At 39.7% G+C, this 11,201-nt stretch overlaps 1 protein-coding gene across 1 annotated transcript; it reads right to left on the bottom strand.

Annotated features, from left to right (window-relative positions):
- Positions 1 to 2,781: 2,781 nt before the first annotated feature.
- On the bottom strand, positions 2,782 to 10,596 carry nphp1 (nephronophthisis 1). Its single transcript, XM_080036423.1, has 20 exons — positions 10,457 to 10,596; positions 9,894 to 9,955; positions 9,592 to 9,652; positions 9,056 to 9,192; positions 8,367 to 8,508; positions 7,882 to 7,983; positions 7,438 to 7,535; positions 7,233 to 7,281; positions 6,949 to 7,036; positions 6,732 to 6,826; positions 6,494 to 6,622; positions 6,197 to 6,271; positions 5,936 to 6,046; positions 5,721 to 5,803; positions 5,281 to 5,357; positions 5,017 to 5,116; positions 4,786 to 4,898; positions 4,597 to 4,670; positions 4,071 to 4,115; positions 2,782 to 3,868 (listed from the first exon to the last, which is right to left on the bottom strand). The coding sequence occupies exons 1-20, from the start codon at positions 10,520 to 10,522 to the stop codon at positions 3,590 to 3,592; spliced, it is 1,986 nt and encodes a 661-aa protein (XP_079892549.1). The 5' UTR covers positions 10,523 to 10,596; the 3' UTR covers positions 2,782 to 3,589.
- Positions 10,597 to 11,201: the final 605 nt, after the last annotated feature.

Below are 11,201 nucleotides of genomic sequence, written 5' to 3'. Positions count from 1 at the left end.
AATCAACGAACAAATCTATCTCATGTTTCTGTATCAACATGATAGCCTAAAACGACAACAGTGAACTACTTCTACAGAAAACTTTTGTCGCCTCAGCAGGCACCATCACCATGGCAACAGAGCTGGAATGTGGAAATTCAGGATGCAATATCATTCACCAGCTAACGCTGCACCAAATAAAGGCTCAATGTGTTTGTGGAAATTCAGGATGCAATATTATTCACCAGCTAACGCTGCACCAAAGAAAGGCTCACTGTGTTTGTAGGCCTACACACATTGGTAGAGTTTCTGGCAATTAGATATATACATTTTAAAGTCCTCAGTTGAGCAATGGGCTGTTTGATAGCTGGATATTAAGTTGTGGGTAAAATGTGTTAGTTTTAGGGTCCCATCCACTGTACCCACAGTTTGAAATGCTCCCCTCAGGTAGGCGTCTTAGATTGTCACGAGCCACAAAATGATTAGGTTTTAGCGCAGGCCCAATTGTTAACTAAGTTAATTGAATTCATTGTTGGTATGTTATTGGTTGTTGACTGAATTGTTTATTATTGTGAGCCAGTATGACAGGTCCTCTTTCACTGCTGCTCTGTTTTTGTTTGCCCATGTTGTTGTTTGCGGTGAAGCAGAAACAAAATTCCACTTTGTGGACAATTATCTTTATCCTGATCTTTAGGGTAAAAAGCTTTGGTGTGTAATGTTGAGTGAAGTCTGAAGTTGGGTCCGCAACAGCACTGGAAAATTATACTTTGCTTTCATGCCAGGAGTTACAGTTTTTCTCAGTTGCTTTGCTGCTTTTCTCAGATCAGAATGAACATTCTCATAACTATTAGTTCAACCTCCGCAACATTTAGTCATTTGAACACATCATAGTAGCAATTTCTCCTTCCTCTGAACAAATTGCAAATGCTTTTGGACATGTATCAGTTGCTTTGATACAATTCTCTGCTGTTTTATAACATTGTAATTTGCTTATGTCATGTCAGTCAAAATTAACTATACTTATGAATGCTGAATAGTCGTTCCCAATAAAACTAATAGTCTTCATTTCATTGCTTGAGTCATTACATACAAAATTGTTGAACTAGTTATCAAATTCTGTCAAGCAAATTTTATACCTTTCTTTATAATTTTTTCCTGGAAATGTTTCCTAAATTGAACAATTGCTCTCAGGTGGACTTCAGCTTTCACTCACGAGGAGGTGTGTGAAGTATTAGTTGTAACCAATGACTTTCCTCACTGCATTGCAAGGGATAATATCCGTTGTGATGTAGATGAAAATATGTGGCCAAACAGACAGGAACGTCTGGATGTGCCAGAATGATTTACCTATATATGTTCAGTTACAATATGTCCTGTTATATTGTCCACATTTGTACACAGCTCTACCAAAAGGGTGTTTTTTTATGTTTGTTCTAAATAAGTGACTGAAGTGTATTTTTCTTTTGCACAATGCTGTAGAATTGCAAAGAGCATATACAGTAAAAATGTGAAACATACGTATTCAGTGTCTTGTACTCACTTACTCCCCTAACTACAGCAATGTGTAACTTTACTGTAGTTTTCAAATGGCTGTACAAGTAGTGTATAGTGCTGTCTTGAGCATTTTCAGGTAGTGTCACCGAGTTCTGACCTTTTTTAGCATTGGAAAACACTGAGAGAATAGACTGTCATAATGAAAACATGACAAAGCCATTTGACTATCTTGGTCATAAACGATGGTGTCAAGACTTCTCATTTTGATGACACTGGCAGTTTCATTGACATGAATACTTGCTTTTGAGGAATAGACTATCCATTTTGAGCAAGTGGCGTACTTTTGCAGGTTATCCACTAGGTTTTGCAGTTTGCAATAATTGTTTTGAGAAATGCACTAACTGCTGTGCAAATGTTAATAGTGATGTGAGAAAAGCACCAAAGCGACTGAGAAAAACTGTAAGATGAGAAGATTGATACTACTTTCATATATGTCTGTTGAATTAAAGCTTAAAATGCAGACTGAAAAAAGGTAGCCTGGATCTGGCCAAAGGAGACCAAATTGTCCATACCAGCACATGTACTCGCTTAGTTAGGCCTACACTTTATATTTCTTCATTTTTAACACTGGATAAAAGCAAAACTGGTGCTATGTCAGGATGTTCTGTGAGTTTCCAGAAGATTTTCCTCACATCTTTATATTATAAAGGCCACAGCTAAAATCATCTGTCAATATACTGTATACACAGTATAAACAGTGTTTTGAATTTGTAGGTCATACATATGAGATTTTTAAAAAGCCTGAGTCATGACCCAGGTTTTACCAAGCATATCAAGGAAGTGACCGGCATGACCTTCAAAAGATTTTCGCTGTTACAATGACAAACATGTAAATAAACAATGACAATGTATATGATCAATGCTGTGTCATTATGATTCATCATGTTCATAAAAGCTATTAAATGGGAAACCAAAACTGATGGATAACCCGAGTCTGTCTGCACCCAGACTGACGCAACCTCTCACTGCTCTGGCTCTTTTATACCAGGATATAAAAAGGAAGACAGCTGCCTAATTATTAACCCTAAACACTGCTCTTGTAACTCTACCCCACACACACAAATGCACACAAATGTTGAACTAATGGGTGGAGATGAATAGGGCAGCTAATCGACAAGCCAGATGACATTGTTGAATAAAAGCTTGCTACATGAAACAGAAACACACTAGCGACTGATTTCAAACAGAATGTTTATTAAAAAATAGAAAAACATTTCTGGCAACAAATAACTGTAAAAAACAAAGGTTTACATAGTCACTATTCATTCTCTATTATTAATGGTATTATTTCTGTTCTGCTTTCAGTGTTAAGCCTTTCTCCCTGATTACTGTAACTTTGTTTTTGTGTTTACTTTAAGTGGAGCAAATAAAGAAGTCCATGATTTCATAAAAGAGGGAACTTTGATAATGAGCTGTCAGCATCGTCCGCATTTGCTAAACCTAAACTATTCAGGCAATGAAAAGACTCATTATCCAATATGATACACAAAGATGTGATAGTGTAAAAACTGTTTGTTATATATTTGTTGGCACTGTGCTAAGCATTTCTCTTTGGCGGTTATGGTCGGTTATGGTCTCCCATATTTACTTGAAGGATACTGTCTGCGTATTTTTGTTATTGTCAGCAAATCCCAACAAAAGACCAAAACCAACAATGAATTGATTCTACTAACGAGTTTTCTCTCTGTATCCAAAGTCTGATATAATATGTGCCAAAGAGCTCATTGTTGTTCAAAAAATATTAAAAACACATGAATAAGCTATTGTATCGGATGACAGGTTTCTATTATTACAAAGAAACACAAGTCACTTTTACAATGTTAAACTCAGTTGGCACCAATGAGCTTGAGACAGACGGACAGGCTGAGGGAGTCAGTGGACTGACACTGTCATGTTTGTTTTTCGTCTTTTTATGGGATTGATTGAATATAAGAAAAATATTGAATATTACAAACTTTACCCTTTAAGCTTACTTTAGAAAGAGATATAAGCTTTGTTTATATCCTTTTTTTTAGTAAACCTTAATAAACTTGCTTTGAGCGGCGTTGTGTCACTGTTACCGCGCCACACGGAGGAGGTCAAAGGTCAACTCGGTGACATCGAAAGCGAGATGCTGATGCATGGCGTCGCCAAAAATCTCAGCGTCTCTGGACTGGGTGGCTGTATGCTGTGTGTGTTTGAGATAACCCAGGGTGGCGTATATGAACCTGGCCCGCTGCTCCTCTGTGGCGGGGTCCGCCCAGCGATGGCGAGGCAGCGAGGACGAGTGCAGGAGGAAATACACCGACGACATGTAGACTTTGACAAACTCCTGTTTCACATAGGACAGGTCTCTCTGCAAACACACAGGGAGGAAGGGACACTTTGTATGCACACTCAAACACACAGACACAAACACATTTTAACTTGTTTGGAAGATGAAACGCCTTAAAGTTACTCAAACTGTCAGCATCCTCTACAGGTCTGTGTTGGTATCACACAGACAGACAGACAGACAGACACACAAAACACACACACACACACACACACACACTGACCTTCTGCGCTCTGCTCATGTTGGTCTCGGCATCTAGCCAAGCACTCTGAAAGAAAACACGTCCGTTACATTTGATTAAATGATTGAGCAATCCAATCCTTTATAAGCAGTGATGTATTCAGGGTCTTCTTGCCATCTGTACAGATGAGATGGATCACACTGCTCAAAAAGCTCTTAACCATGGAATAATTTAAACTCTGTCATTTTGCAGTCTAGACGAAGTTTCAAAAAAGCAATTCAATTCTGTCAAGGATGAGTTTCTGAAAGAAATTAAGAATCGTTTCTGGTATGAGTCACTATGAATTATTCTTTGGTTTGACAATGATCACAAAATGGAAAAATTCAGGACAAAAAAATATTTTGTAGCAGGCAGAATTCAACAACCCACAAGACAAGACACTGGTCAAACACACTGGTTATTACAAGTTATTGAATCACAATAACAACCGTTTCTATGTTCTTGGAATTAATCCCATTTCAAAGAGGCAACTATGGGCAAGTGTATCCATGATTCACTTCCTACTGACCCTGAGAGCATCCAGCAGGTCTGTTTGGTCCAACAGCACAGGGAAAGTAGACAGTACAGGGCTGCATATCAGCTCTGAAACAGATTTAATAAAGAGTTATTTAAAAAAAAATAACATGTGGACATTTAGGCGCTGAATGTGTGTGTGTGTGTGTGTGTGTGTGTGTGTGTGTGTGTGTGTGTGTGTTACCTGCATTCTGCATGGTGGGCCGGTCCATCAGTAGTGTGTCAGCTAGCAGCTGCCTGTGTAGAGCCAGCAGGTGGACGCAGCTCACACAGTGCAGCAGAGTGTCAGGGAGGAGACTGGAGATAAGAACATACAGTCATCAGTGTCTCCAAATAAATCCAGCAATGAGTTCTTATTATTTAATGAGGTTGCAGACTCCACTGCATGTGCTGTGGTATTTTTGCTGACTCCAACCTGAGCTGTGTTCTGGTCCGGCTGTTTACTGATTTCAACTTCACGACCAGTTTGGGATGCCGTCTGGCATGGAGCATCTGCTGGAAAACGCCACCTGGAGCTGAGAGGAGAGTTTTTCTTGTTTTTTTAATATTTCAAAATTAAAGATTGTAAAAAGTTTGAACTGAGCAATTTCAAATTGGCAGTCACTTTCACAAATTAATTCTGTCTTCAATATATGTATGTATACTGTATTTATACAGTCTGTTTTCTGTTGTGTCTTACATGCTGTAGTGATTGATGCCTCCACCGCTACATCCTTCTCATAGGGTGTGCCACCGTTCACTGGCAGCTCATAGGTTCTACACAGGGGTTTGATTTGATCAGATTAAAAAGTATTAAGTGCAGAATTATTAAAGCTCATCCCTATTGTATACACATTGCTCATACAGTCTGACTCAACGTCATTGCAAATAAGGGTCACCCCTCAACTGATCTTTCGAGTATAAATAAAGGTTAAATGAAATTAAATGAAAACAGTCACAATAGGTGAAGTAGGTTACCCTTTCAGTTATTTGCAAACTGGAAAAGTATGTAGACAAGGATAGATGACTTGAAAATACAAATGTGCGCTTGTGTGATTTTCATTTGTTGTATTTTACGTATGTCCACCTACAGTTTAAGAATGTGTGTGTGTATGAATATTATGTAAATATAATATGTACCTGTTGGGGAGTGGATTTCCAGAATCATCGGTCAGTTTGAGGAAAGCCCAGCCACAGCTCAGGTCTCCTCTCTCACCTGTTGACTGAAACCCACACAGGGGGTTTGAACACAGCTGCTTCACTCTGTGCTTTCCATTCTACAGTATTTCTTATGTGCATTGTCTTAATCGTATCACTATCACATGTGTATTTTCACGTGTGTTTTTTGTCCTCACGTTCCGTATGAAGTTGACCCCCAGTTCAAAGAGGATACCGAGGTCAGGAGATGCAGAGTTGCAGCGTAGGAAACAGTCTCCATCCAGGAGGGTGGGTAGGATCCCTGCCATCTGGAGTAAACACATTTATAGTTAGCTTCAAGCCACAAGATTTTAACTTCTACGCAATTGTTTTGAGCTTTCCAGGTGGCATTGTTTGCACATGTCTTCATTGCATCTAAAAAGGCAATGCTTTAAATGTTAACGATACCATAAGCATACCCTGGGAGAGAAGCTCCAGGTCTTGGGGTTCTTTGAGTTATAGGTTGCCCTCACTGTGTGGATGTTACTCAACACCTGAAACACAGGTACAACTCATTGAAGCAAACGTCTGGGATAGAAGAAGAGAGTGAAAAGTAAAAAAGTCTAGTTTGAAAAGACATTGTTTTATAATTTCACCTACTGTAATATGAGAAATGTGCATGCACCTATAAGTCATCTAGTACAGGTGGTTGGCAAAAAACAGGGTTTATTCAATTGTTTTTCAAAATGCAACGATGGGGGTAAGAACAGAAATACCTGAGTTCCATCAAACGCACACAGGCGGATGTGTCTGCTGAGGACCTGGACTCCCACCCCAGGAGTAGGAATCATCCTGCAGCTCCACACAGTGAAACAAACACAAGTCCTGACCTGCCGAGAACGAACCTACCACATCCAATGGGAAACAGAAAGGTTAACAAAAATACACACACACGCACGCACACACACACACACACACACACACACACACACACACACAGAGGGACTGCCTCACCCTGCCACTGTTTGGGTTCAGGAAGAGGTCACTGAAGGAGAGCTGTGATTGGCTGAGCTCAGGCTGAATATAGTGACTTTCTCTGTATGTCTCACCTAGAAAAGAGACACAAACCGTTATTTCTTTTGTTTTTGTGTGCGTGGGTGTGTGCGTGCGTGCGTGATTGTGTGCTTGTGTGGTTGTGTGTGTGCATGCTTGTTAGAGAGTGTATAATGACCTTCCTCAACCAGCAGTTTATTGAGAGTTGAAGGTCTAAATCCTGAAGGTATAGCTCCCATCGCAGACAGCACATCTGTTGCATCAATCTGTCACACACACACACACACACACACACACACACACACACACACACACACACACACACACACAAACACAAAAACACTATGAAATGCTGTTTCTACAGTTTTCATTTTGTGGATTTATTACTTGTTGATAATATCATTTAAAATGTAGCATTAGTTCCAGTATATGTAAATAATAAAGAGTTGTGCAGATATTTACCTCAGTCAAAGCCTTTTTGACCGTATCCCAGTTTGAATGTGAAGAACCTCTGTTAAATAACAGTGGGATTTAAATGTAATTGATTAATCATTAAATGATAGATAGAGACTCTTATTCCAGTTTAGCAGCAGCACCACTGACAAGAGTCCTTTAAACCACTCCGCTAAATCTACAGATCTAAATGAAGTAGATTCAAATGTCAAACCTCCTTCTCTCGCTTTCATCAGTCACTTCATCCTCTGACTCTCCATCCTTATTTTCATCATCATCACTGTCATCTTCATCCCCGACACCAGAGCCAATCTGAAAAGTGTTTGATTTTAACTGTCAAAGATCCCATTGTCACCATTTTAAAGTAATACACTACATTAATTATATGTGAATTAAATACATATATGGGCTTTGTGAGGAAATTATTGATGACATAGCCATTGACAATGTATTTTCCCTGTGCACTTTTGTGTTTAACGTGTTAAGAAAACAGAGGTGACAAGAAGAAACACATGGACTACAGTAGCAGGCGTGTTACTGAAAGGTTGTTTGTTCTATTATGGAAAAAGGAAATCTGCCAAACGTTTTAGCAACCTGAATACACTTCATTCTACTAAGGTAATAGCCTGTTGTTTACTTGACTGTGACGAAGACGTACCTTCAGGTAGGTTTTTGGAACGAGTCCTCTGTTGCCTTTAGAGTCCTGTGCCAGCCACCATCCATCTGCTCTCTTCCTGATAATCCACACTTCCTCCCCCATCTGACAACAGCAGGCAAACCATCCCGTCATGTAGCTTCACATTGTGTATGTATCACTAAGAAACAGACTTTGAAGCTTGAGGCTAAACAAGTGTGTAGTTGACCAGCTAATGGGAATTCATCCTTTTTCCCCTGTCAGCCTTAGTATTTTAGGTCAATACGCTTGATTATTTTTTCTCTGTTTTCAGCAGCGAAACTTTGAAAAGGTTCATTAGACAAAATGACAAGAATACATTTTTGGTAGTAGCAGGGAACCAGGAAGAAGACATTGGCTTAGGAAACTTTAGATTTCCAATTAAATTTATATAGACATCCTGTTGCAGACATGGAGCCTGTGTGTGCTTTATATATCTGTTTGTAAAACAGAATGTAGGCCTACTTCACCTGGACAGTCAGATCTCCCTCCTGGTCTCCCTTGAAGTTACTGAGGACTGTGTAGATGTGAGGGTTCACATCTTCATCATTGGCTTCATCATCATCACTGCTACTGACTTCGTCCTCACTTTCATCGTCCTCACTGTCATTGCTGTGGTTCACAACATGGCAACGTTAAAAGATTTTTCATTAACATTCGATTAGTTGTCAAATTTTTTCATTTTTAGTTTTATTCAATCTACAACCTTATATTAGCAAACTCTGAGCTTCAGCGTTCAAATGCTATGGTTGTGACCAATTTGAAATTATACTTTTTTTTTTTTTTTAAGATATTTTTGTTTGGCATTTTTCATGCTTGTATTGCTAGAGTGAAGAGACAGAGGTGAAATGGGGCAGAGAGGGGAGTGACATGCAGAGAACGACCACGGGCGGGAATCGAACCCGGTCTGCTGCTGGGCCCGGCCCGGGGGGGACGCCCTACCAACTGAGCAAAGGGGCGCCCCCTGAAATGATTCTTTTAAACTAATGTTTCTGTGCAACACCTTCACAAAGGGATGAATGTACATTAATTTAACTCCTACAAGGATTATGATATACCTAGTTAACAAAGAGAGAGTATGTACATAATAAAACGATCCTAAATAGCCCCTATCCTACGGCCTTTTTTTATTGTTGCGGTGAACACGCAGGTCACTGACCCTGCAGCAGCAGTGCTGGGTCCTGGTGGTGAAAGCTGCAGAGAGAGTGTGTTCACACGCTCCAAGATGTTCTGCAGTCGTCTCTCCTCTTCCTGCTTCCTCTGATCATAGTTCCCCACCGGAGCCAGCTCGTCAGCCTTTCCAAAAAAGCAAGTAACAAATGATGGCGTCAATTTAGCTACTTTAACAATATACAGTTAGTTTAGACCTGGTCAATTGGGACATTATTGTGCAATCCGAAATGTCTTGGAAAACATGCATTTTATCCATTATTTAATATGGTGTTATATTCCGGGTACATTGTCTTTGAGTGTCTAGATCAGCGCAACAGTATATAAATCTTATCAATTATTACCCATTATTTAGTTGCCAACCCTTAATTTGTTCATTCAGAAATCATGAGGATATTGATTTGGGAGATTGTTGTCAATTTACAGGATAAAACAGGTGATATAGTTCAAGCGAGAGTTTATATACTGTACGACTCCACTTAGTACAAGCCATCTGTATTGGTTTGCTGACACGGCAGCACTAACCTTGGTCAGTTTCTTCAGTGTGTTTAGTGTCTTCTCTGCTGACACCTGCAGGTCTTGACACCTGTTAAAACAATTGGACATTAAGAGCAAAATCAAAGCTCATAGCATAACTTGGACAAATACGATTGAAATCAACTTGATCATTAAGGGATGAAAAAAAAAATAGAGATAAAAGCAAAGCAAAAAGTAAAGTCATGTCCATTCAGTAGTATGAGTGCCAGTCTGGATCTGTGTTCACTGGAGTTACAGTGAGTAAAATCTGTTTAGGAGGTAGAGCTGTGGATTCGTCAGATGCTTTTTACCTACGAAATGCCTCCTCAGTGGATCCGTCCTGATTCTTGACATCCTTTTCCAGCCGGTCAACCTTAATGAAAACCACAACAAGATTAATTGAAAGTGTTGACACCATTGTGTGCAGTCCAGGTTGAATGACATCAATATCATTTTAAACAGTATACTCAGTGTTTAATAATAATACACATGAAACAGTAGGGTAGATCTGAAATGAACGTCGGCCTATGTGTACCTATGTGTGAATGAGAGGCTTACCAAATGGAGAAAATCATATTTAGTCATAGAAGAGGACATTACTGTTCGTTGTGTTTGCAGAAAAGTAACCAGACGTGATTCTCTATGAACAGGTAGGCCGTGCAAACAAAAGGTAGGCTACGTCTGTAAGGATCTTTTATAATATAATTGGCCCCATACGGATAAATTATAGCTCAAACCTTACTTTATGTGAACAGTGGTTGCAATCAAATGTCTAATCGCTAACTTATCAATTGCAATCAATTTGGTATAAAGCTGTGGTCGGCGTTAAAAACATCACCGCGAGAAAAAACACAAGCGTCATGGTTTAACAAACCTGTTTTTTGATGTCGTCCACTTCTCTCAGGACTAGTTGCAGAGGTCCTCTTCTTTTTGGTGCCATATATTCGCTGTTTTATGGAGCATATAACGTGTTAGCCATGGATGTTAGCAGCAGATAGCAAGCCTAAACTTCCCCTTGTCACTAGGCAACCGGGTTCTTCTTCTTTGGAGTTTACCAGCAGTTTAGCCATTGCATTATGACTCACTGCTGCCATCTTCTGGCGTCACTTAACTCATACAATGTCCAGCTTATCACATTTCCCTTATCAGTCCTGTTCTTTTAACTTCTCCTGCCTTGTCCACTTTCACCACAGAACAGCATGTCCATTAAAACCTGCCACTGTCATCTTTGATCTTTTTATACCTTCAATCATGTCCTTTCTTTTTTGAAGTGGGCCTTTTAGCCTCCTGCATTGCATAGTTGCCTACATCTTATCTCTTTTTCCCAAAGCTGCTGAGCTGACTATCTTTATTGATTTCCGTCCATGCAATACCCTTTCCCTCTGCTTTTTCATAGTTTAATTGAGGTGTCCCCTTATTTAACAGTTTGCCTGGCTGCTTTGTCCTCTCCCTCATTTCCCATTAGCCCATTCCCATGTGTGCAGGAAGGAACCCAAATGAATGTGACCTTGTCTAAATACCTGTGAATGTACTTGGATTATTTCATACAGCAGGCCTTGGTGATTACCTAATGTACCCAGCTCCAGGCTGTGCAGAGCAGATGCAGAGTCGCTACAGAT

Source organism: Ammodytes marinus (genome assembly GCF_949987685.1).
Source record: "Ammodytes marinus genome assembly, chromosome: 11".
NCBI classification, from domain to species: Eukaryota; Metazoa; Chordata; class Actinopteri; order Uranoscopiformes; family Ammodytidae; genus Ammodytes; species Ammodytes marinus.
Note: the sequence above shows the minus strand (reverse complement) of the source record. Positions and strands in the feature narration are given on the sequence as shown.

What these genes read in the sequence shown, in the direction of transcription:
- nphp1 (XM_080036423.1), bottom strand. Translation starts at nt 10,522, where the DNA reads ATGGCACCAAAAAGAAGAGGACCTCTGCAACTAGTCCTGAGAGAAGTG. An exon ending in GCCCACCATGCAGAATGCAG is followed by an intron (nt 4,671 to 4,785) that starts GTAACACACACA and finishes AATCTGTTTCAG; the next exon opens with AGCTGATATGCAGCCCTGTA. An exon ending in ACATGAGCAGAGCGCAGAAG is followed by an intron (nt 3,869 to 4,070) that starts GTCAGTGTGTGT and finishes GTGTGTTTGCAG; the next exon opens with AGAGACCTGTCCTATGTGAA.